The 25302-nt window shown below is 40.2% G+C and overlaps 3 protein-coding genes and 1 pseudogene across 3 annotated transcripts; 1 reads left to right on the top strand and 3 right to left on the bottom strand.

The window, feature by feature from the left end:
- Window positions 1-1345: 1345 nt before the first annotated feature.
- Window positions 1346-2107, top strand: LOC104455706 (VQ motif-containing protein 8, chloroplastic). The gene has a single exon (XM_010070453.2). The coding sequence runs from the start codon at window positions 1346-1348 to the stop codon at window positions 2105-2107; it is 762 nt and encodes a 253-aa protein (XP_010068755.2).
- An 8842-nt stretch (window positions 2108-10949) lies between these two features.
- Window positions 10950-12104, bottom strand: LOC104453787. The gene has a single exon (XM_010068411.3). The coding sequence runs from the start codon at window positions 11973-11975 to the stop codon at window positions 11196-11198; it is 780 nt and encodes a 259-aa protein (XP_010066713.1). The 5' UTR covers window positions 11976-12104; the 3' UTR covers window positions 10950-11195.
- Window positions 12105-13161: 1057 nt separating this feature from the next.
- Window positions 13162-16166, bottom strand: LOC104453786 (universal stress protein A-like protein). The gene is made up of 5 exons (XM_010068410.2): window positions 15832-16166; window positions 15634-15725; window positions 14884-15002; window positions 14196-14275; window positions 13162-13462 (listed from the first exon to the last, which is right to left on the bottom strand). Exons 1-4 carry the CDS (start codon window positions 16052-16054, stop codon window positions 14257-14259), a joined length of 453 nt encoding a protein of 150 aa, XP_010066712.2. The 5' UTR covers window positions 16055-16166; the 3' UTR covers window positions 13162-13462; window positions 14196-14256.
- A 2255-nt stretch (window positions 16167-18421) lies between these two features.
- Window positions 18422-20863, bottom strand: LOC120294509 (annotated as a pseudogene).
- Between the last annotated feature and the right edge of the window lie 4439 nt (window positions 20864-25302).

Below are 25302 nucleotides of genomic sequence, written 5' to 3'. Positions count from 1 at the left end.
GGAATTTTCACATGTAGTTCACAAACGTCAATTTATATTTATAAAACCTGCATAGCAAACGAGAAATTAGCGACATATTGATGCGATTTTATGAGCATAGATTTAGTGAATATGCTTAATATTAATGTGCAAAGTGAAAGTGCATGGTATTCGATCATGGATCGGCTTATCCATGTTTATTAACCTCTTTAGCGACACGTAAAAATTTAGAAATAATTGCATGCAAAGATAGTTGACTCCGTTGCTGAGCTCGATGTTGGCCGTCATTGACCTCACTTGCATTAAATGGATAAGGAAACTGTAGATGCGTCTTAATGTGGTTTATTTTAGATTGTGCTAGAAGAAACTCTACATATAATCTTTCTTGAGATTAGGATGTTATTGAATGAATGAAAGCTTATGTTGAGTGAAAAATATTTAACTACCCATTGCATTTTGGTATCTAAATAATAACGAAAATCATTAACATTGTTGTTTTATTATTATATTATATATTGTATTATATAATTTAGCGACCATTGAAAATATAACAATAAAATATAGTTTGAGAAGTGTTTTTTTTTATACATTTAACAATAATTGCAATCACCGTGATACTTCTAACCATACCTTTGAACTTTTAGCTATGACTTCGTTAAGGAATTATTACAATCGCTGGTAAAACTTTTAGCGGCATAATCAATAATAGCAATTGTGTAATCGCTAGTAAATTTTTTCATGACTCCTTACAATTACCGTTAAAACACTATACGTCAAATTTCTTGTAGTTACTGCATAGGGGGCAAACATGGTGGTTGAGGGGTGGCAGGGGGAGTGGCTGCGGCGGCGGCAGTGAACGGAACCGGCAACGGAGCCACGGTTGGCGAGCGTTTGGGGTTTCACGCGTTTGTAACGGGCAATTTGGTCTATTCAACAGGGGAATTTGTTCGCCATTTCTTAGGAAGATAAATTTACCTGGCACAAGTGCCAACTGGGAAGTCGCTGGCTAAAGCCTAACCGAACGGCCAAGCCAACAAAGAAACAACCCTAACTTTTGCAGCTTCTTCTCTCTCTCTCTCTCCTTCTCCCTCCACGACACGCGCACGCACATTTGTCAATGGTCAGAATCGCTGGCGCAGTCTCTCTCTCTCTCTTTCGTCATCATCTTCTTCCTCCATCTTCTTCTTCCTCCCTTCCTCAATTCAACCTCACCCCCTTCCAAACCAACTACCTCTCTCTCTCTCTCTCTCTAACATTCCAGCTACTGCAACCAGTATATATACATTCGCATCGCGGTCGGTTTTATTTCCCTTGTTCAATCACACTCGAGCCCCGTCCCTTGTGATCTCTTGAGTATACCGTCCCAATGAGCCCTGCAAAATCTCCCGATCGCGGTGATCCCAACGCCACCGCCACCGCCGCCGCCGCCGCCGCCGCCACCAGGAGGGAGATCAACGGCCCGCGCCCGCCGCTGCTCAAGATCCACAAGGACTCCCACCTCATCAAGAAGGCCGCCTCCCATCACTATTCCTCCTCCTCCTCTTCCAATAACTCGTCCTCCTCCTGCTCGTCTTCCCTGTCGAACCCTAATCATCATTTGCCCGCGGACCCGTCGCAGCAGCAGCAGCAGCAGCAGCAGCAGCAACCGCGGCGGCTGCAGCAGCCTCAGGGAGCCCGCCCCGTCATCATCTATACTCATTCGCCGAAGATCATCCACACCAAGGCCCGGGATTTCATGGCCCTCGTCCAGAAGCTCACGGGGTGCCATCAGCACGATAAGGGCGAACCGGTTCCTGCTCCAGATCCGCCTCAGCCGCAAATAGCGCCGACTGATGATGAGACCACTCTTAACAAACGGGATGCATCGTCCTCGGTCTTGAGTGAGGATAGACGAAGTGGTTCTGTCCCAGCGATCCACGAAGCTAATTGCGTCTCCCCGATTCCGAGCCACCAAAACGCATTGATTTCAGATATCCCGCTGTTTACGCCGAACGCCGCGGATTTTTTCCTGTCCCCAGGACAGAGAATGTACAGATACCCTTATTCTGCTTACATGTCTCCAAGCACAGCGAACCGGATTATATCGCCTTCCATAGCCGAGTTCATGAAAGAAATGCCAGAATGCTGAGATGAACGAAGAACATGAATGGTTGGTGATGGAAGTTTGAACAGAGCTGGAGATTATTTTCTTGTGGTTTTTCTTAGAAATGTTTGATTTCTTTCCTGTCCATAGCTTGAGAGAGAGATCGGCTGAACGAACTTTTGGTTTCCCACCTCTCTTTCCCTGTGAAAGAGTTAGCTATAGGGGTTTCACACGCGCATGCACTTGTAAAGGATTCAATTCATTCATTTTGGTCGATCTCGATTCTCTCCTGTCTGTGCTGACACTGATTTTACATATGAAACAGGTAGTAGAAATGATCTTGAATACTTTCTATGTCTCACAGTTATTATTTTTTGTGAATTGCTAAAATGATGTTGCATGTATTGACTAGCACATTGCAATTTGATGTATGAAAGGGAGCACAGCAACAGTAAAATAGCTATTACCCCAAGCAATCTGTGTATATCTAGTAATTTTCATTTACTACGTGGATATTTACATAGTAGAATATTAACATCAGTTCCTTGTCTTTGTAAAGATGAGGCAGACATTTCAATTCCTTCCTTCGTGGATTTAGTACCCATCGTCGGCATGCTCATGCGCCGCTCTCTTCCCAATTAGATCGTCAATTGGGGGCCTTGCTTCAATTGGATATTCACTGACTTCCTCTCCTGACTTTAAAAGAGAGAGAGAGAGAGAGAGAAAGGCAGTTGGTTCACTTAGAGCAAGCATTCCATCGCAGCCTTTTCTTGTTCTTTCAAAAAGGTCAAGCTCTCTTTCCTATCTTCAATTTCAGATGGTTAGGAAACAGATGTAAAGAGGCCAAGAAAGTTATGAAGCTCTAATTTCTCAGGAGGGCAATACCAACTTCTTGTCCTTTTCACGATCACTGAAAGTCGGGATCTAGCCCAATGAAGGAACAAATCCCAAACCGGAGGTGTAATCACTATAAGGGTGCATTTGGTTTAGCATTGCAAATGGATTTTGGATGTAATGCAAATGCTGAAAGTCAAAACTATTTGGGGAAATGCAAATTGTGTTTGGTTAAAACCTCTTTGTAAATGGACTTTGAGTTGAATATGTGTTTGGCAAAAAAAAAAAAAAAATTGCAATGGGTTTTGGATATTATATAAATTTATAATGAAAAATGACCAAACCCTTCGCCGAACCAGCGAAGGGCTATGGTCGCCGACGAGCCAAATTTGGTGTCAACAACCATCGGTCGAGGTTGCTTGATAGGCAAGGGTCGCGCAACCCAAGTGATTGCTGCATGGGTCTCATAGCCTCAAGAGGCCCTCACTTGGGTGTCGCGAGGGTTGTGCAACTGGACGAGGGTCGCCCGAGGTCGTGCGACCTCCGATGACCCTCGACTGAGTTGCGCGACCCTCACTGGAGGTTACCCTCGAGCGACCTCAACCTACGGCCGGTGGTGCCAAATTTGGCTTGCTAATGGCCGTAGCCCTTCACGGATCCAACAAAGGGTTTGCTCCTTTTTTTAATTAAAAAAAATAATGAATGATGAAATTGGAATTTTGAAAAATTAGTGAGGATAGTTTTGGAAGAAAAAAATGAGTTTTAGCATTTGACCAAATGTTGAAAGCCCAAAACTAGTCCTTACTTACATTGAGCTTTCAATATTTTCAATGCTGACTTTAAAGTGAAAGCTCTTTCAAAATAGTTGTTAAACGATCAAACATTTTTTCAAGGTGCTTTGGAGGCTGAAAGTCCTTTGGGAATACTGAACCAAACGTACTCTAAGGTGTAGAGTGATCTTGTACTAAACAAAAACAACTTTCACCTTTACCAAAAAAAAAAAAAAAACAACTTTCACTTTCAACGGTATGTCGGGCAGTTGCGATATTCTTTATGTGCGACACACAGGTACAAGTACTTGTGCTCTAATAAGTTTTAAAATTAAAAGCCCAAAACAAGTGGGTTTCAGTAGATCTATTATAAATATACTTTCAACCCATTCGAAAATAAGGTTAGGCTCAGCCCATTTTGGTCTTTCTTTGGTAGTCTCTTCTCTCTCCCTCTTCAATTTCGTCACTTGTGACCTTCTTCCTTTGTTCGCTCTACTTCTGCCATCTTTAGGTTATCTTCAATCTCTGGCTCGCAACTTCACAATACTATGACAAATTGCACTTTTGAGGAAACCTAAACTTTCATCACCACCTGCACGCCATGTTCAAAACCACTCCCGTGCTCTCTCACTAATTTGACGAGTTGGTCCATGGAGTATCTTATTCTTCAAAAACAATAATTTAAGGAGAAAATTTGCTAAAAATGAATTCGATTCAAGTTGGGTAGAGTTGAATTGAGTATGAGTTGCTAAATTTGTATTGAATATAAATTGATCAAAATGAGTTAAGTAAGTCAATTTGAATCAGATCATTTTCGACCCGACCCAAACCTAACACGACATTTCCATTTGATGAGTCTAGTTTAGTGTATCGGACGCAAGGTTGCAACACTCAAATCATAAACATTGAGAGCTCTAACTTTCTATCATTAACTCAAATACATAATTTACACTCTTAGATTAACTATAGCATGTAAAGAGCCTAAAAGTCCAACAAAAATATTATCGTTACCTAATTAGAAAGTTGTTTAAAAACTGTATAATTAATTTAAAAAGTTATTATCTATCTTATCAAATAATTAAAAAAGGAAATAAATTCCTGATAAATTTATTAAATAGATGGAGGATTTTAAAAAAATTATAAACTTGATGAATATATGATTCCTTTTTTTTTTCCTACACTAGGCAAAACATGGAAAAAATTGTCTAAAAGTCTCATACCTCTTAATGGCAATGAAACAAAAATTTAAACCTTTAAATATGCCAATTTAGTTTTAAGCCTTTCAATTGTACTAATTTAGTCCTTAAAATTTTGACAATTTGCCTTTTCAATTAACCCGATTTACAATTTAGTCATTTCAACTAATTTTAGATTGGAAATTGCTAACGTTCAATTTAGTCAATATCGGTTATTCTATGTGGCATAGCCAACATAGAATAACCGATGTTAACATGCACAAATTTTATTTTTATTTTTAATTTTCTGAATTATTTCTTCTTCTTTTTTGAAATTTTTTTTTCTTTCTTTTTTTTTTTTTTTTTTTTCTTCGATCACCGATAAGGGCAACCTTGGCCACCCTCCAACAAGAGGGACCCTCACCTAATCCTACAAGAGCTGCCCTCACCCAAGGCTGGCAAGAACAGCCATCCCTTGATCCTGGCAAGGGTGTCAGTGATGGCCCATGGGTGTCAGTGATGGCCCATGGATGAAAATGGGGAAAAAGAATAAAGGAATGAAAAAGAAAAAAAATGAAAAATTCGGGAAAAGTAAAAATCTTTCTCATTGAATGGCACCAATTTTTTTTTTCGGAAAGATATTTCATTGATTAATTCGGGGATTCCGAATTACAACTTAACTGAAAGTCCATACATAGAATAAGGTAAAGCTCCAACGGGGGATGGGAGACCCAATTACTTGGTAAGGAACCGGTGTTGTGCGACTTCGCAAGCCAGTCTGCCGCGCGGTTGGTTTCCCGGGCTTCGTACCGCAATGTGACATTCCGCATTTGGGCCAGCAATTCTCTGCAGTCCAGGACATTTGGACGAGAGGCCCATGCAACTTCTGTTTGGCCCAAGATGGCTTCCACGACATAAGTGCAGTCGCTGGAGATACACACGGGGGAAGAGAAGATGAGTTGAGTTCGTGCGGCAGTTCGGAGTCCTGTCAGAGCTGTTCTTTGTCTTCTCAACCAAAGTAAAGCTTGTTGGACAGCTAGGGTTTCTCCCTCTTGAGCCGATTTGAAACCTATATATTTTATATATTTGGAAAGTTTTGGATTAACAAAATGGGCTATCAATTATCAATCCATGTCGCAATTTGAGTGGGGATTTCGTCCAGATTGCAAGTGAAAAATAAAACCGTGGATGATGATTAAAGACGAAGTTCAATTGGGTGGAGACTTCAAAAGAGGTGACAAACCGAATTGGAGTTAAAAATTTGGCCAATGAGGAATCGAAAATGTGTAATGGCTAGATTGGTGGTTTGGAAAGGGGAACACGCACATCATGATCTTTTTAGCTGAGTGGATATATATATTTTAAATTCATCGAAATGATCGTGATCATGAATTTCATATCAATAAGAACAGCCCCTATCAATAAATAGAGGGAGCACGCTCGAAAGAAGGGGGAGTTGATATCGGGAGAGTGCACAGTATACGGCTGAGAAGAAAACAGAGTTCTCTTCCTGCATTTTTCTTTTTTCTTTTCTATTTAGGCCATCGCTTTTTTGACTTTTTATTGTAATGCCATATTCTTCTTGGGTAATCATCAGCTGCCATCAAACCTCAAGCCCATCAATCTCAAGTTTACGTTTCGCGAAAATCACACTTTGAGCAAAAGCCGTTTGGACGTGGGATTTTAGAGTCGTTCTTTTGAAAATGAAACTTAAGTCCATAACTTACGAAATATACACTTTGCCAAAAAAAAAAAAAAAAAATCTTCTAAATTAAGGGCCAAAATGTTTCATTTTTCTCGAACTTGAGCTCAAAATAACACCGTTTTTATCTCACACGTGGCCATGGCGACGTAGCAAAAAAATAATAATTAATTAAATTAAATTTATTTAAAATATTTAAAAATAATAATTTTAAAATTAAATTTAGTTTATTTTTTTAATTTTGAAATTAATTTTTGAAATATTAAAAAATTTTTTTTTTTTCAATTCTAATTATTTTTAATTTTTTTAATTTTCTAAATTTTTTTTTTTATTATTTTTTATTTTAACTAAATTTTTTTAAATTTTTAATTAATTTTTTAATCTTTTTTTTTGGCCAAAGTCATCGCCGTTTTGGCCACGTCGCGTGCAAATCTCGAGCTTGTCGATCTCGGAAAAACGCCACGTTGTGCTCATCGATATGGCGAGCCTGATGAGCTTGATGCTCACACTCGCCAATTTGGGGAGCAAGCAAGTTTTTGCCACAAGCCTTGTACTCATTGACGAGCTCGAGGCTTGCCGATGGTCGATCATGGGCCATCGCCGTGGTTGGCGACCAGCCAAGAAACAAGGAGATAGAAAACAAAGAAAAAAAGAAAAAAATTAATAATAGATTTTAAAAATTAAAAATAATTAAAAATCAATTTAAAAAGAATGAAATATCCACTTTAAAAATAAAATAAATGAAAAAGAGTATATAAATAAAAATATTTTCCCTACCAAATAGCGAAAAATATTTTCTACTTTATTTTTAGGTTTCATACGAACAACGAAAATAATTACATTTTTTTGGAAAATGACTTCATGGAAAATATTTTCCATAAACGCCACATTTTCGCGAAACGACGGAGCCTAAGTACTGTGTTTTTCCGGCTCCGGCGCTCCTAGCAACCCTCTTGCAGTGTTTGGTCGAGCCTCACCGCCGATCCAGCAGTTTCTGGCTTCATAGTCTGGCAGCATTGACAAGGCAAACCCAATGCCCCGTTCGACCGCCGCACCGGCACCCACGGGAAGTGTAGCCACCCTCTACCGAAATCCCAGGTGTTCATTGCAGCCTTGACGCCTTGTGCAGTGATTCTCGACGAACACCGGTTCACTGGGGCCTTGCTTACTGCTTGGCTTGTGTTGCTAGTTCCTGACACCTCTAGCGGCTTTCTTCAATCGTGCCGCCGAGTCCTCAGTTGAGCCTCTTTGCACGGTCGGTTTCCTTGTAAGTTTCCGGGCGAAGTCCCCACCGTGCCAGTAGCCTCGGCGTCATCTGCTGCCCTTCAGTCGCTGTTCGTGGTTGGACAACCTTGGTTCTTTGTTGGGCTCGCTCTTGCAGCTGCCGGCCTTCTTGGCATCGGACCTTTGAGCCTTAAGGGCGGTTCCTTATTATTGTGTCACGCATTACTCGTGTGTTTCTGCGTGTGATTCTTTGAATAAATTTTGCACGAATTGAAATAATGTCTAGATTTTAATGAACTTTAATCATACATATATTTAGGTACCTCGTGAGATTCAGCATGCCATGCACATATTTAGAGGTTATGCCGCATTCATAATTCATGTTTTAGGGCTTTCATATTGGTAATGCCAGTTTAGTTTAGAATGCATATAGATTTATCATTTAGGATAATCCATAGTTTCATTAAATAAGATCAAATAAAAATGTCATTAAAAAAATCATCTAGATTGCATGTAGAGATAGGGTTAATTAATCACATGTCATATAATCCACGTGGCCTAGAAAATCATAGATTTCTAGGATTGATTTTTTATCATCACATCATACAGATAATAATTGCATTAGACGCATTACCCACATTGCATAATGTTCATATAGCATAAAAAGAATTCAAAGAATTATTATTGCATCATTTAGTTGTTAGTCAAATAATAATTTAATGGCAATATGTTAAACCGTATGCAGAGTTTTAGGTTTTAAATTTGCTGTTTTTAGAAAATAAAATAAAAAATGATTTTTCATATAGTTTTCTTTATACCATAAATTCGTGACATGTTAGTGAACTTAGAGTTGCATATATACATTATTTTATAAGAAAAATACGTCATCTTTTACATAGGATTTAGATTGTTTTTTCATTATTCACGTGGTAATTGAGGTCATGCATACTTAATCGAGTTCATGATTAGTAATTAATGCATGTTCATTTAATAAGAAAATCTTTAAGGTCAATTTGTCCTTTCATTGATTGATGAAAATATCTCATATAGATTGCATCAATCAGGAGAATAAATTTTGTAAAGTCCAAATTGCATATGGCATGTCATTTGTAGGTTCATGTCATGTACAATTAATTTTAATTGATATCTCACATGAATAACACTAAGAATTAATTCCATAACATGTGGTTTAGAACTCATCAATGTCATCATGCATGTCATATAACCATATTATTCATGCTTGTCATTTTTATCCCTCACATGTTAGTGGCAATGGATAAAATTTGACAAAGATTGCATGCAAAACATATTTGAAATAAAGAGAACAAGTACTGAAAGAGTTTTAGATTAATCTAACTCAATCAAGTTCCTAAATTCATGAACTTTTTTATTTTATTTTATTTTATTGTAAAAGTAAAATGTACTCCCACGAATAAATTGGAAATTGAATCAAGTACAAAGTTATGATTAATAGGGTTTGGGAGAGTTCGTATTAGGCACCATGCTTAATAATCCATTAGCTTTCCATTGTTAGTTATCCTCGGGAATGTCGTGACAAAGGCTATATTGACATATATATAAAAGGTTTATAACTAAAGTTTAAGATTTTATTGATAAATCGTCAAAAGATTTAGAATTGAATTGACATAATTAAAATATTTAGAACTATATTGGCTTGTAAAATAATTCATACAATTTCAATAGTTGTATGAATTGCACCATTCTTCCTTGATTGGCAAAACCTCAACCCCAAAATTTGAGGCGTTTGCCGAAGAACATTTGCCCACATGATCCCCAACATTTTTTCAGGATCAATTTTTCGTATATTCTCAAAAACTAAAGTTGAGAGAAATTAAAAGAAAGAAATCATGAAAAGCTTAGAGAAACGAAATTGTTAAAGAGTTAAATTCAAAGGCTCGTCTCCATGCACATAGACCTATATAAGCTTGATCAAATGGACCTCATATGTGTTCGATTTGTCTGAGTAATTAAATATTAAACTATACTTTCATCTAATAATAGTTTAAACTTTTAGAATAGCTGGTAATGATCACACAAAATTTCTCATGGTATCAAAGCATAGGGTAAAGTCCAACCTACGCATGAGGGGAAATGTTAAAGTAATTAATAATGAAAAGACACGTTTTTATCTGATAGATTAAACTTTTAGAATAATCGGCGGTGGCCCCACAAAATCTCACAATATGAAATCCACTAAATTTAATATTTGATGCATTGATGAACGCAAGTAAGAGATGTTTATATAATGATGTGTTATATCATATGTACTGAGTTAAATTCTCAATTTAGTATATGTATGTATTATATTCATTGAATACTTGGTCGTTGGCAATCTGACTAGACATCGAACGGATGGATGACGCAAGAGCTACTAGATGACCGCGTCTCTTTCATATTTGGGCCCACATGTTGCTTTGAAGACCGATTTTAAAGGGTAGCTTACAACACGTGAAGGGGAAAAAAAAAAGGTGACTCGTTCGTATATAATTTCATGTTACCTAACATCACGCTTGCTTGGCGACGTAAAACTCCTAATCGGGCCGGCCATGCGGCACGTGGCACGCGATAGCGTGGTCCAAGAAACATGTTCTTTTTCCCCGTCCTTTTGCGTTCTTGATCTCTGGTTCCAGGCCACCGCAGATTTTAAACGTGGACTTCAAGAAACTCCATTTTATCAACGCGGAGTAGATTCTAGGAAACTCCCTTTTTCTTATTTTTTAAATTGTCTTTTTTTCTTTTCTTTTTTTGGGCCTAATCTCGGAAACTTCCTTTAACCCTTTACATTGGATCGAGAATTGACCAAGACTTTTTCATTTTGACGAAAAGCAGCACACTTCACATTGATCAAATCATGTTAGGTAGATGATGTTTTTAAAATTCTCGTTTTTTCTTCCTCAAAACTCCCGAGCTTAAAATCAATCTTTTACTTTAACAAACGTAAAAAAATTCCCAAAAGTATATCAATAAAGAACATTAAAGGGTACATCAATACTTTTTCGTAATACATAACAAAATAATTTATATTTTTCTTGCTTGAACCTAATCTAGACATTGTGCCGGCCTCGTATAGCCAATGTAGATAAAATTGGTCCATTTAAAACTTGAGCAAGACGAGAGACTTTTTACATTGAGTTTGAAATCGATAAGCATGGACAAAAATATATGATAAAGAACAATCAAATTACGGATATTTTTGTTTGCTTCATTGAAGAAGCGTATAATAATAATATGGAGCAAATGAATTAGTATATTATTTACATCACGTTCGTTCGAACTCGTTTTCTCAATGGTTTACCGTTATTTACTTCCGACGACAAGTAATACAAATTTGACCACGTGAATAGCCACTTTTATCTCCGAGTCAGATCGTACCGCGTCGCCGGTCAGCCCCGCGACTTTTCAAACAACTAGTCTTGTCCAAACTCGTCGAAGGCGACGGCGGCGTCGGCGTCCCACCACCGTTCCGCATCGGCTCCCGACGAACCCTCCACCGGCGAGGCGACATTCCTGAGGTCTCCGACCGTCACCTCGCCGCCGGCGCTCGGCTCCCACTCGGCGACTATGGCGGGGATCCGGAACCCGACCCGGCTGTCCCAGACGTTGAGCGCGATCTTCCCCAGGTTGTTCAGCCCCGCCGACACGACGGCCACGGGCGACCTCGGCGACGCCAGGACCTGGCAGAACCTCCCGACGAACTCTCCGTTCGCGTCCTGCAGCCGCAGCAATCTGCTGTCCGACCTGTCCCAAAGCTTCACGACGCTCTTGCCCAGGACGAACTGCGACAGGTTGTCCGCGAAGCTGCGACGCCGCCGGAGCTGCGAGCCCCCGGAGCCCGCGACCCGGAAAAGGAAGTCGCCATGCGAGCGGTCGTCCGGGGGGGAGGAAAGCTCGTCTTCGTCCGACCGGCCATCGCCTTCTTCCGACGCTGACGACGAGCAAGTGTCGTCGTCGTCGCTATCGTCGAAATCGGGGACAAGAGGCTGCTGAGCCGCGAGGGGAGCGCTCTTCAGGAATCCAAGGGACGAGAACTTGACGACTCCGTGGCACAGCGTGCCGAAGCAAGCGAGCGTCGCAAGAAGGATGGCGCTCCATTTGCAGACTTCGAAGGCTTGCGAAACGAATGCTTCGTCAGACCACGATCGAGACAAGATCTCAGAAAGAAAAGGTGGGTTCTGCAAAAGATTCATCAGCCAAGAATGCGAGGCTTCGAGGAGGAGGAAAGAATGGAGTTTTCTCTTTTTTCCAGAGGTTCTTTGATGGGGGAATTCGCGTTGGATATGCGAAGGAGAACGAAAGCGAGAAGGGGAGATGAAACAGGAGTCGTGCCGGGGGTTTATAAAGAAAGTCAGACAAAAGGAGAACGGATAACGACAGAGTAACAGTAGGTGATGCGGGGACGGAAAGCCTTTCTTCGGGCGCGTGACGTGGAGAAACGCGAGTGGTCCGCCGACGAATATTCCGTCCACGTCGGAAGGAGAGAGCTCCAGGCCTTCTCGAGAAAAGCCAAGGAAGAGATCAAGATCGAAGCAGCTGAGTCAGCCGTGACGCTATGGCTGCTTCTGTGTATCACGTTGTCGAAAAAGCGGAGGGCGAAGTTCTTGGATAAGTGACTTGGAGTTTTCCTTGTGGGGTTTCGCCTGGTTTTCGAGACTCTTAGGTTTGATGGGGAGAAAAATGACATCAAATTGGTCAAGTTAACCTAACCGAGAATGAAAGGTAGATGTTAATGCATGCTTGAAATGAAAAAGATCTTTTGGACTTTCGGAAGATGGATTACTACAGTTGTTGACCATAAAAGCGATGTCCACTGGATCTGCAATTTCGCCGATCCTTCGAACGAGACGGTTTACTACAGTGTCATCGATCACCGGGTGTTGGAGTTGTCTCGTGGATCTAGCGCGAGGCTTATTGATTCGAAGGCTGAATATGTTGTATGGACATTTATAGATCTAGACACATTTCATTCTCGCACGAGTACTTCTTTCATCGCTCCAACGGGGTTGCTGGTAATTTTTCGAGTCACGCAACCGTGTAATGATATGGATGATTGCGAATTTACTATGGTAATAAACCACTTAGGCCGCCCCCAGGGAGTTGTCTGCTTGAGGACTCAATTCAATGACCGTGCTTCATTGGACCTCGAGTCCCTTCGAGCATTTAGGTTTCTAGTTTGCCTTACTATTCATCGTCTTATTCCATGCGCAAGATTGTTCCACCGCCTCTCCCTCGCTCGCTCGCATTCAGGTGCTCTAAGAATCTGATTTGTCATCGACTGTGTTCAATGCGCTCAAGTCGAAGTAGTTGACTCATTGAAATGGCCATGGATCCTTAGCATAGAGAGATTCCAGATCTTTTAGACGGCACAGACATTCGTTAAGAACTTTTGCCATTTGCCATATGCGAATAGAAGAAAGAACAAGAGCAGTCGCCAGTTATCTCGGCCAGCAGCCAAAGAAAAGCGAACAAAGGGTGCCGTGTCATTGGCCCTGCCTGAAGAGCAATCATCGCTGCGTATAAGTATTTGGATAAACTTAGCGGAAAAACTTCCGATGAGGTTCGAGATATAGGTCAGTCATACATTGAACTCTGAGCAAAGAAAGGAAAAGGGCCAAACTGTGACCGGCAATCCTCCTATCCATAAGCTGTCGTCTTCTAATTCCCATCGCTCACTATCCTGCCAAAAGAAGTCATTATACCATGTCATGCTTATGCAGTATTAACTTCTTACTTGCATAAGTTACCAGAATAAGAGCAGCAGTTCACAGGACAAGATGAACTCCTTGGTCGAGACTGAAAGCAGGAATTCATTTGGCGAACGTTTAGCACATGGAGGCAAGCTTATACTGACTAAATACTGATTGATAAAAGGCTTGTATCAAATATATAGTATTCCTTCAAATAAACCTCTGATTAGCTCAAAGTGTAACCTCCTGCTTTCAGTCCTAACATCTTTGGCCTAATTCACGGTTGTGAAGCAGAGCAAACCTTGAAAGGTCACTGAGTTTGTTTGAGTTTAAAGTCCATTGCTTTGCTCGCATATAGCAAGTACAATCGAATGACCCCTACGCTTCCTCTTATTTGCAGATTTGCTGCGACTCTATCCATTCTTTCCTTAGTATGTGCAAATAATTCACATTCACAATTAACTGAATTGTTGTTTCCATTCAACATGAACAACCAGAAAATGATCGAGAGGCTATAGTAGAGAGATGGAACTGAGGCATATGTGATAGTCCTCTGCAACAAAATTCAGGCAATATAAAGTCACTTTGAATTATATCTAGGAACTGGCAAAGACCCCTAGGTGGAGGCGAGCTTTGATTTGAGAGCATCCCTTATATTTGTGACAGCATGCTGTCAATAGAAACCTTTTTCACATGAGATAAGTTGAAGCTGTAGGCTGTTACCTCTATTCTGGTTTCCTCACCACAAGCACTGGGCATTTGGCATATTGAACACAGTAGTTGCTCACACTCCGATTAGAGCCCTGTTATGGCACTATGGTTAGGATACGTTCATTATCTGAACCTTAAGCATAAAGAGCCACAAATAACAGAGCAAATCTTGCGAATTTGCAGAAGAAGTTAAGAGTTCATTAAATTTAGTTCTCAAAGTGACAAGAAGCAGAAATTGCAAATTCAGGATATTCAGAAAGCCAGAGAAAATTAAGCGCACACTCAATTAGTTAATGTCAATTGCAATTGAAATTATTAAGAATGTATAGCATAACTCTAGAAAATCTCAGCAGCTACTTCACAAATGGAAGTTGTGCAATGCCAAGTACCAGAAGAAAAATAACATCGTGTCTCATCTGAGGAGTGCTTGTGGATATGTATGTAATAATTTATTCATGCAGAACAGTATTTTAGCATCTACTTAGCACATACATCCCATCGATTCACTGCTAAAGTCATCGTCCGGAAGTTCTTTTCCATGTTTTAGTCCTTCTCTGTGTTCATTGCAGATGTATGTACTATCATAAGCATACAATGGGAAACCTCAAAATTGTATCTCTGCACAAACTAATTGAGAGCATTTATAGGTATATCATCAAACTGTCTCATTGAGGAAGAGAGCAGGAATCAGAAAGCGCACCTTCTTATCTTTCCAATTCCACGCTCCCCCATAACGAGAAGACTAACGTTGTACTTTAGAACAGCATCGCATATGGCCACTTTAGGATCCCCGACATCTGCAATTGTTTCAGCCCTTACCTGTATTTAGAGAGACTATTGGCATAAGACAAAGTGCTCCTACAGTGCTGGAATTTCAAAGCTACGAAAGCAATTCTCTACAACAAGAAAAATCAAATCTAGAGGGGTGGTAGAGAACAAAACCAACACTTCACTACTATCTTGAGGATCAAAAGAAACTTTTCTTATTTCTAGAGCAAAGTCCCTTTCCCTTTCTTTGACTGACAAAAATTGAAGGAATTAAGCATACTGCTATTAGATACCCTCATAGTATCAGTGCTCTAAGGACATTCCCTATTTAGCCTGGACAATTTCTCATAGTTGAAGACGAGTCAATCAGCCATATAAGAAAGAAACGTGATAAGTTATTAAATGTTCGCATTATCTAAAACGAGCATAGGAGGCAATAGCATACCCAGAGAAGCAAAGCGACCCGAGAGAATCTGTTCGATAAGTAGTAGCAGGAAACTATAGCAGAAATCAATTCTTTAGACACCCTTCGCTACTGCTTCAACACTACAGTACTGTAGACTTCAGCTATTAAGTTAATTAAGATAGTCCACTTTTTAATCACTCAATCATGTCCTTTCGCACTAGATAGCTATAATCCCTTGTTACTGAAGAAACAGAGGAAGTGTAGAAATAGCAATACCCCTCGGTTAGCACAAATCTCCTTGGCTTTGTCCAAGTAGGCCGAAGTGAGCTTCTTGTTGTTTGCTTCGACAGACTTGACAAGGTCCGGAGCTGCAACACAGCAAACACGAGTCAGCTAGGGAGAAGAATTTGTTTGAATCGGTGGGTTTCACAAATAACAACGATTATCACGATCTAGAGAGAGGAGGGGCTTAACTGGGTGAAACAGAGCAATACACGCGAGCAGAGCTGAGGGAGGCTTGGAAAGTGCTGACGGGCCGAGGAGGAGGGTGAGCCATGAAGATGAGGAGCGTGGACCGCTCGACGGACTCCTTGAGGTTGTCGAGCGCCCACATAAGCGCGTAGTGGCTGTAGTCGCTCTCATCGATCGCCACCATCACGTTCCTGTCGAAGCCATTAGCCAGCAGCACATTCGCCATTCTCGCGGCAGGAGTCTCTTCTCTTTGAGTCTTCCTTCAGGGTTTAAGCACGGAGCGGGCGCCGACGGAAGATGAATATTGAGTTCCTGCGGAATTCGGACAGGTAGACACATATTTTATACACGAACACTAATGTATGCGTTTGTCTGTACAAGCGACAGTGTAGGTGGGGTCAAGGTTTGGAGAAATTGCGCCCTTTCCGAAAAGGTAGCTGGGAAATCAGGTGGCGGGAAGTTCTGGTAAGAACCACCAGTCAACCGTATGAATTTCGGTGGGGAGACGTCGCCTTCGCCAACCGCTTTTTCTTGGGAGTTTCAAGGGCCAAATCCCAGAAAACAAAGCCTAGCAGTTTCAACACGCACCACCCTTGGAAGTTTCAAAAGAGAAAATGACATAAATAGTTGTTTTTTTTTTTTTTTTTGTGACCGAGGAACCGCCGGAGCATGACCCTAACACTAGGACTCCCGCTTAAAACACTTCAGCAACAAGAGGATTCGATTAGGGAGAAAACGCACACCAATTGTGCTACCCGTGATTGGGTATGACATAAATAATTGTTCAACTTTAGCTAAATGTGTAATATAACTTATAAACACCACCCATGGTAGCGGCGTAGTGGTTGAACGCAAAGATTCCTTTCGGGAGAGCTCATGAGTTCGAATCGCTGCGTCGTCTGCCTTGCGAGAAAGGAACTCACGACTTAACCGGGGTAGTAAAGGTGGTGGTGACTCTACTGCTCATTCATGGTTTACTCCACCGCGAAGCGGCACACGGAGATTCCCTGGGTACCAAAATAAATAAATATATATAATTTATGAACTTTTTATTTACTCAACTTAGTCCACGAACTATAGCTTACTATGCAATGTAATTCATGTAGTTTCAATTTATTCAATATGATCATTGTGTTATATGATTTAGGGCACGCGCGTTTAGCAACGATTCTATTCCCTGAACCGATTCTAACAAGAAATGATTATTTTTTATTCTCGTTTAGGAACCGATTCCGCAGTAAAAGAACGTGTTTGATAACCGTCTAAAATTTTTTTATTCGGAATAGAATTGCGTTTGATAACGAATTCATTAATTACTTTCCAAATAATTTTTTTATTTTTAAATAATTTTTATACTTTTTTTCTTTTTCTTTTACCTTTTTCCTTTTTTCCTTTTCTTTTTCATTTTTCTTTTCATTTTTTCCTTTTTCTCCTATTTTTCTTCTTCTTCTTGTGGCGGCGACCTCACCGTAGCGTTAGGCCCTCTGGGCGAGGTCGGCCCTCGTCGAGCCTCGCGGCAGGTGGCGAGGCTCGGCCCGCCTGCCAAATCGGGCGAGGCCGAGCGTCGCGGTGGGACGTGCGAGCCTCACCGGGCCGGGCGAGCTTGCTTGGGACCCGGGCGGGCGACCGGCGGTGGTGGGGCGGCGGTGGACGGCGGGCGGCGAGCAACGGTCGCGGGATGACAAGGAAAGAAGAAGAGTTTTATTGTGTTGATTCTTTTTTGATTCTCGGACGTAGAATCAACTTTTTTTTTATTCTCAAATCTACTCCAAAATCGATTGCGGGGAACAAAATTTTTACCAAACGCGATTCTCGTCTCAAACCGATTCCGGTTAACAAAAATCGGGAATCGATCGGCCTTGTTTGGCATGTTGCCAAACAGAGCCTTAGGAACTTTCGATTTATTTAATATGATCCCTAGAAATGGATATTTTCATACAATTCAAGGAATAAGTTGAATATGTATTAAAAGCCTATAGACAATACTAAACAAATTAAAAATTTAGGAACCACATTATATATTGAACCAAAGCTTGTAAACCATTTGTGTCATTATCTCTCTAAAAAGACATAAGGAACAACCTTTTATGTTTGCGAAAATTTCAACAGTCTTCCTAATGTCTTGAGAAAAGCACAACCATTTACTCTCGGCACCCTTTTAACATGATTTTTCGAATATGTCTTAATATTCACCTGCGGACTAATTTTGGCATCGATTAAGTTTTTTGTGCAAAAATGAATTGCCATTAAAAATCTTATATGGCGGCTAGTGTGGATGACAATTGTGATATGTCGCCACATCATTGCACATTTTTATATAAATTTATTATCTTCCCAAGTTTAAATTTAAGTAAAATAATGGCGATAAATCTCATTTTCTCAATTTTAGTTTAAATCTAATCTTTTCTTCACCAGTCTAAAACACTTATTAAGCATATTCAAAAAAATAACCTTCAAAATAATGATTACCTAAATTGCAGCAAAAGACACTGAGTCGAAATTATAGGGAAAGACAATCAAGGGACAATTAACTATCGATTTTTTGTTCATGTTAATCCTCCCGTCAATGTTGGAGAGTTTGCATGGGGAAGAACGGAGATAAGCCGGCAAGATGCACACATTGGAAAGGTCAAATGACCAGTAGTGCTTTTACCTCTCAATTTAAAACTGATTATATTTAAATCAGTGTAAGCAAATCCTATTGCACCTTTTATTTTCGGGATGAGCTGACTACTGCAACTCCATAATTTTCCACATTACTCTGTGATCTGAGAAACGAAAATGAGGCTCTTCAAGCTGGTTTCTTCACAGCAAGAACGGGGCAATTGGCATTGTGGACGCAGTAATCGCTCACACTCCCCAGAAATGCTCTGTTACAACGAGCAAGCTTTGTCATGAGAAATAGAGAGACTTGTAATTCTTTTCGATGTGCTAGAAATTGAAGGACACAAGGAGATGATTGGAGGGACAATCCCAACATGCAGTGATCCTCGAGACAGCGCGCAAGACAAGTTCGAGGAGCTCAGCGACAATAAAACTCAATAATCCTATAGTCGGGAGCATTGAATCTGTCCTGACAGAACACCTTCGACAAGCTCTGAAGACGATTAGGGGCGAACTTCTCTCAAATTACAAGCCAAAAAGGATCCAAAAAGACTGACAGAGAAGGTAAGATCAAATCCCAGAATCAAGAATTTCGAGTTAGCATTCTCGATAGAAGAAAAACAAAGGAAAATCAGCGTATCCCAATTCAAAGCAGCCCATCAGTGGAAGCATTCGACCGTGCAACCAAACTGCTAGGCGGATTGAGGCATAACTTGTAGGACTAAGGGACAAACAAGAACAGGCATACTAGCAAGGAAGAAATGTGCAGTCCTTTAACTATCCATTTGACAATCTAATGAGACTTTCAGGAAGGTGATACTAACCTTCGAATGGCTCTCTGACCATGACTTCCCAAAATTAGTAGCTGAACATCGAGCTTCTCCACTGCCTCACAGATCGCTTCTTTGGGTTCCCCAACTTCTGTGGCCATCTCAGTAAAATAATCTATGTCAAGGACGAAACCTTAAGCTGGACATAGTTTCATGGATGTAGGCCATAATGCTAGACCAATATACTAAATCAATTGTCTTGAGGCAATGGCACCGCGCTATGTGAATCACACAATACACACCATTTTTTCCGTTTCATGCACATTGGATCGTGACTGCATTTAACTTGCTGTTGCAAGAGGAATTGGAATTATGTATGACCTCTCATAAGCACTCATTAAGTAAAAGGTTCAACCTTCTGAACCAAAGCAGGTCAACAAAAAACAGTCGATAGGACAGAGAGTGACTCGATCTTGGTCCTGCTTATCATTAGAAATCAACGAAACAGATACACAGTTGTCACCCCAGAGGGTGCGGCACAACATGCAGTGGGCCATTAAGTTTGACAAAATTGAGATGCCTGAGACTGCAGGGACTTGACCCCAAAGCGACATTAGCATGAGTTCTCTTCAGCTTTCGGAGCACAGTATCACAGTCATCTTCTTAAGCACTATTGCAGAATCGTCTACTCCTCTATTTTCTTCATTGTCACGAGTTTCGAGACCTTTCCTGATCCATTCACGTGATTGGTAAGAACAATCAACCCCGCACCCGTGATGAGCGATGAAAGAGCACCAATGTGTTTGAGGCCAGTTCGATTGCTGATACTCATTATAAGTATACTCATTGACTACTTAAAAGGAAATACTATTACCATCTACTTGATGTACAGAAAAATATATACATACTTAAAGATTGCTAACCTATTAGTCTGGATTAGCTGCATCTAGCTATTGGAAGAGGGGTTATTGCATGATATCTATATCATCATCTCCAGAATAACAACCAAAGGTCATATCACCAAGAGTTGTTTAGCTCATGTCCTAACATATGCATATTTATTCATGACTACAACACTAGTCCGCTTTGGCTCAAAAGCATTAGAGATGCCAAAAAATGTAATGAGATAAGTGAATTGAAATTAGCTAAAGGAAGTTCCCGTACCCCATGCTTGGCACAGATCTCTTTTGCATTCGCTAGCAAAGTGCCCTTCCTCTGATCTTCCTGAAGATCGCTGATCAAATCCACGGCTGTCAAGACATATTTACGAGAGCACAGAAGCACCATTCGTAAATTGCATGAACTGGAGAAAAAAAAGAAGCAAACTTCAATTGTTTAGGAATGTTCAGTCTTGCGAAGCTAGAAACGAATACACAACTGAACTCGAGCACTTGGATTTTTTGGTTGAGCTATGAGAAGTTGGCAAAAGAATAAGGGTTTTACTTATATAGGAGTGTGACGTGGTCCCAGAGAACGTTTGGCCCAGGAATTACATCCAAGAAAGTTTAGTGTTGAAGCGCCGTGTAATTCCTTTGTGAGATTGAGAGATTATTTCTTGAGGCGGGGAAGAGCGAGAGAGTGTTTGAGTGACTTGAGTGGTGGCTACACTCGCTGTCGTCCATTCCCACCATCACCACCACCTACTTCTTCTTCTTGTCCATCTCGGAAGATGATTGAAGATTATCTCGATGAAACCGCACTTGCCCTTGTTTCTCTCGATTGGGATTTCGGATCGAGCTATGGGTGAGTGAAATCAAACATGTTAGTATTAGGTCTGCGTAGGACGTGCGAGACATCATCTCGATGAACGACGTTTGATGGGGTTCGAGATTTGATTTTCTTGCTGTTTGAAAATAGAGGAAGAGCTGTAACACGTGTGGGTAATGGTAGTACTAATATCGAGCCGCTAATGTTGTCTTGTTGGAGTTGTGGCAGAGGGGGCATCACAAGGGTTGTGAAGTGAAGTGCATTGTCACTAATGATTCATCGTTTGATGGATGGTAGTCACACCAAATTGCCCCTTGTGCAATGTTGGGTGGGTTCGTGGATGAGACTGGAGTGAGGCACAGGAATTAAAAAAGACTTGGGTGGAAGTATTCTTCTGAAGGTTGCGTCGTTCCATGTCACCAGGTATGGCTGGCGTGGTTGGGAAATGGCATGGATGAGGTCCTCGGTTAGGATCTTATGCTAAAATAGGAAAGTCCAACTTTGACTAGGACTTGGATTTTTTGTTTAAAATATACAAAGATATGTTTTGGATAGGAAACAAAATTCTGGCAAAAGAATAAGGGTTTTACTTATATATAGAAGGGTTGATAGACGTGGATCACAAATTGTCTTGCCGTGTGAGTGATCGTGAAGAATTGATCTTCCGTTGTTGAAGGGATTTTCTTTGCCGTGAATTACATCCAAGAAAGTTTAGTGTTGAAGCTAATTAAATCTTGTGGTAAGATTTGGGTGAGATTGAGATTATTTCTTGTGTGTGTGTTATTGGTGTAATTAGCTTTGAACATTGCCAAGGTCTTGTAAGTTCTTGGGAAATGGCAGGAGTGATCTTATGTCCCTCGAAATTGAACATTGCCAACTTGTAAGTTCGTCTTCCCGTCAAGTGGTTTCCACAGAACGGTGACTGAAATCTTTCTAAGAGGAAAGCAGCACATATTAAACATTTAGTTTCTATCAAATGTCGAGTGTTTAAAAAAGGTAGGAGATAGAGACAGGCACTGGGGCGGATTGCTCGGCCCGACCCTTGCAAGAATTTTCATACCCTAATTATGTCGGAAATTTCCATCTTGGTTGAGTCCCACCATCGGCAGCCAAAGATGGTGGCACCTGACTATCCTAACTCCTCATAAATTCTCACCTGACCTCTTCTCGACCTCTGTCCCCGTGTCTTGTCCCTCCATCTTATCCCCTCCTTCTCGGGGGTTGTGTCGAGCTGAGGTCATCCGTGACGGCCTGTGACCTCAAATCAAGAGAGAGAGAGGATCGTAATGAACAGGGAAGAGGGGGGTCGACAACATTGATGGCGGTGGCACAGACGACGTCAAATGTCGAACGGATGCAAGTCGTGACGGATAGTGCAAAAAATACGATATGTAGGTAAACTAGGGATCTATGGGGTAATTTGGTCGTTTCTTTTGTTGGACTTTGGTAGAGGATGGGAACATGCATTTCTAGAAAGTAGAGATTGTAAAGTGACAGAAGTGCAAGAAATGATGAGGGTTTTGTATACTTTCCCTAGGTAGGAAGAAACATACGGTAATTTCATATGGTCTGCAGCCAACGGTCGGTGATCATGTGGGCACCTTATTTATAGTTATGACGTGATCATCGCCAGTGATATATTTGACTTTGGGGGCCGAGTTTGAGCAATAGTTTCTTCCAACTACACGCCACCCTAACCTAGACCGCGGTAGGCGAACCAGAGTGGAGAACCGGATGCTTCATTGCAATATGGTGGCATTATTCAAGGACATTCTCAAATAGAAACTTCCATAGGCTCCTTAGTAAAAAGGCCTTAACAGATGCAAAATGGACGATGTACTATCCAATCATTGAAATTCGCCGTCAAGAATGGTAGGACTATTGACAACAAGAGTGATAAAATAATTAATAGTGATTTCACAAAATTTTTAATCTCCTAAATTTTTACATGATATCAAAATAAGAAATCATAAATTTGAGTTCTTCTACGTCCTTATTTGCCTATATTTAATTATTAAACCACACATTCATCTAATAGTTTAAACTTTTAAAATAATTAGTAGTAATTTCACAAAATATATCTACATGGTATAGAAAGCAAGAATACAATGACCGACGAAATAAAAATCTTCGAACAATTTTGAACAGTGAATAAAAAGACAAGGACCAACAGAACCATTTTTTTTATTGCTAAAACAGCACAAGAATTTCGAATACTGCCCATCGAGTTTGCCTACCAACGATCGAATGTGGTATATCTGATAATATAGAAAACTCACTACTGATGAGTACCCCTTACCACGATAGAGATTCTATTCTCACGGTAAAATAAAATAAAATAAAGAACGTACGAGAGATAATTCCGAGGAATAATGGTAAATAAGGGGAGGATGGTGGTCCGGGCTTCCATAATTGCTACATCCTTTTCGGATGGAGATGCCAGAATGCGGGGACTGCAGCATTGATCTCACAACAACGTACGATGGAACAATGAAGGGGATGGGGAAACACAAAGGACGGCGTCGAACTGACTTCACCTCGTCCTTTCCTCGTCTCTGGCTTCCCCGCCGGTCCCGCGAGAGATGCCCCTTCATTAAAGCCCCCCCGACTCCAGGACCAGAGCTCACCTGCGATCTGGTCCACACTTTTTACCCACTTGGCAGGACCAAAATGCCGACTGCCCCTTTCGTTTTTAGATTATTTATGAGGCAGTTGCCGCTAGTTACCCGCGATTTTATGGATTGAAGGGATGGGATTCTCCTCTGTTTTTTGCTTTTCTTTTCTCATCATGTTACGAAACTTCAAAAGGTATTTTCGAATTTCGGAAGGAGAATCGTCGGAAAAGCCGAAAGAAGCTAAAAAAAAAAAATCCCTCTTGAAACGACCCTTGGTAAGATGGGACTCGACATTCGAATTTATTATCTAGGTATTAAATAAAGACCGTGTCTCTAAACGACGACATGTGAATAGTGTGTTTTACTTATCCTTATATTGCCTTTTCTTGTTGAGGTTGTTTTCATCTACGTTTGTTACTTTTATTCCTCTTAAGTTCAGGGGAATTGAACTGTGGTCATCTTACTTTCTATCTCTGAAAACATATGAAGATGGTGAAAAGCAATCTTTAACAGGGAAAAATGTAAGCATATTAAAATGTTTCGAGTTAATAGTAGAGACAATTTCACAAATGGCTTGTGAACTTTAATATAGTGTGCAATATCATATCTAAATTTTTAATTCGTTCAATGTAATCTCGAACTTTAGTTTAATGTTTAATATGTAATATTGTCCATAAACTTTTAATTTATTCAATATTTAACCCAACATGCAATATTGTTCATAAACTTATAATTTGTTCAATATGGCTCATGAACTTTTGATAAATGTCAAATCTAATTCCTGAACTATATGAATATGTCCAATTTTTTTGTTTCATTTGTTCAAGTTAACGGAAGTTCCAAATTTGGCTTCAAATTTGAATAGTAAATCAAATAATAATATTCAACGTAAATTATCAATACTAAATAAATTAAAAATTCATGGATGAATTGCACATTAAATCAAAATTTAAGAACTATTTGTGCGTTTTTTTTTTTTTTTTTACTAAGACTACTTCCATGCTTCTCTAATGTCGTGCCATATTGTTGTCAAACATGAGGCAAAGAAGTCATCTCTCTTTCCCCATTATTTTCATGTACATAACCTTAGACTTAGCAATTAAAATTGCCAAATGTCATGTGATGAACAAAAAAAAAAAAAGATATTAAAAAACCAAGAGGCTCAAAAGATCTAATGCTAGATCCAATCCACTTTCTCGTCAAGCCGTACCTCCCCTTAAAACTTGTTAATCATGCTTTTGCTTAGGGACAGCTAACATGGTTTTGGAATAATTCAGTGTGATGTGACCTCTTTGACATCTTCCACCCGCCTTCTATTTCATTACCTGGTCCGTACATTGTGATCGGACGGCTGCACCCAATTTCTCATCATCTCCTTTTCACTTTGTCAAGAAATGACTTCTTTCTTAGTAACAAATGAATGGCTTGTGATCTTCCTCCTAAAGCATCTTGGAAATAAGCATCTTCAAACAGTTTCTCATCAACGGGCCTATCATGAATTTGGAATTTTGCCTAAAGCCGTTTCAATAAGCTTAATCAGAAAAACTAGGAAACAAAATGGGGAGATATCTTCTTACTTTCACCAAAAATAAAAATAAAAATGGGGAGATATCATGAAAATGCTGCATCTTCAATGTCTTAAATATAGAAGTAGATAGACAAATCAAAAACCACAAAGTCAAGACTATAACCACGAAAATTGACTAGGGATGGCAATTTGAGTGGTGTCCATATGCTCACTACCCGTTTCAGATGAGGCATATAGAAATCCGCAATTG

The sequence above is a fragment of the Eucalyptus grandis genome, chromosome 6 (assembly GCF_016545825.1).
Source record: "Eucalyptus grandis isolate ANBG69807.140 chromosome 6, ASM1654582v1, whole genome shotgun sequence".
Lineage (NCBI taxonomy): Eukaryota > Viridiplantae > Streptophyta > Magnoliopsida > Myrtales > Myrtaceae > Eucalyptus > Eucalyptus grandis.
Note: the sequence above shows the minus strand (reverse complement) of the source record. Positions and strands in the feature narration are given on the sequence as shown.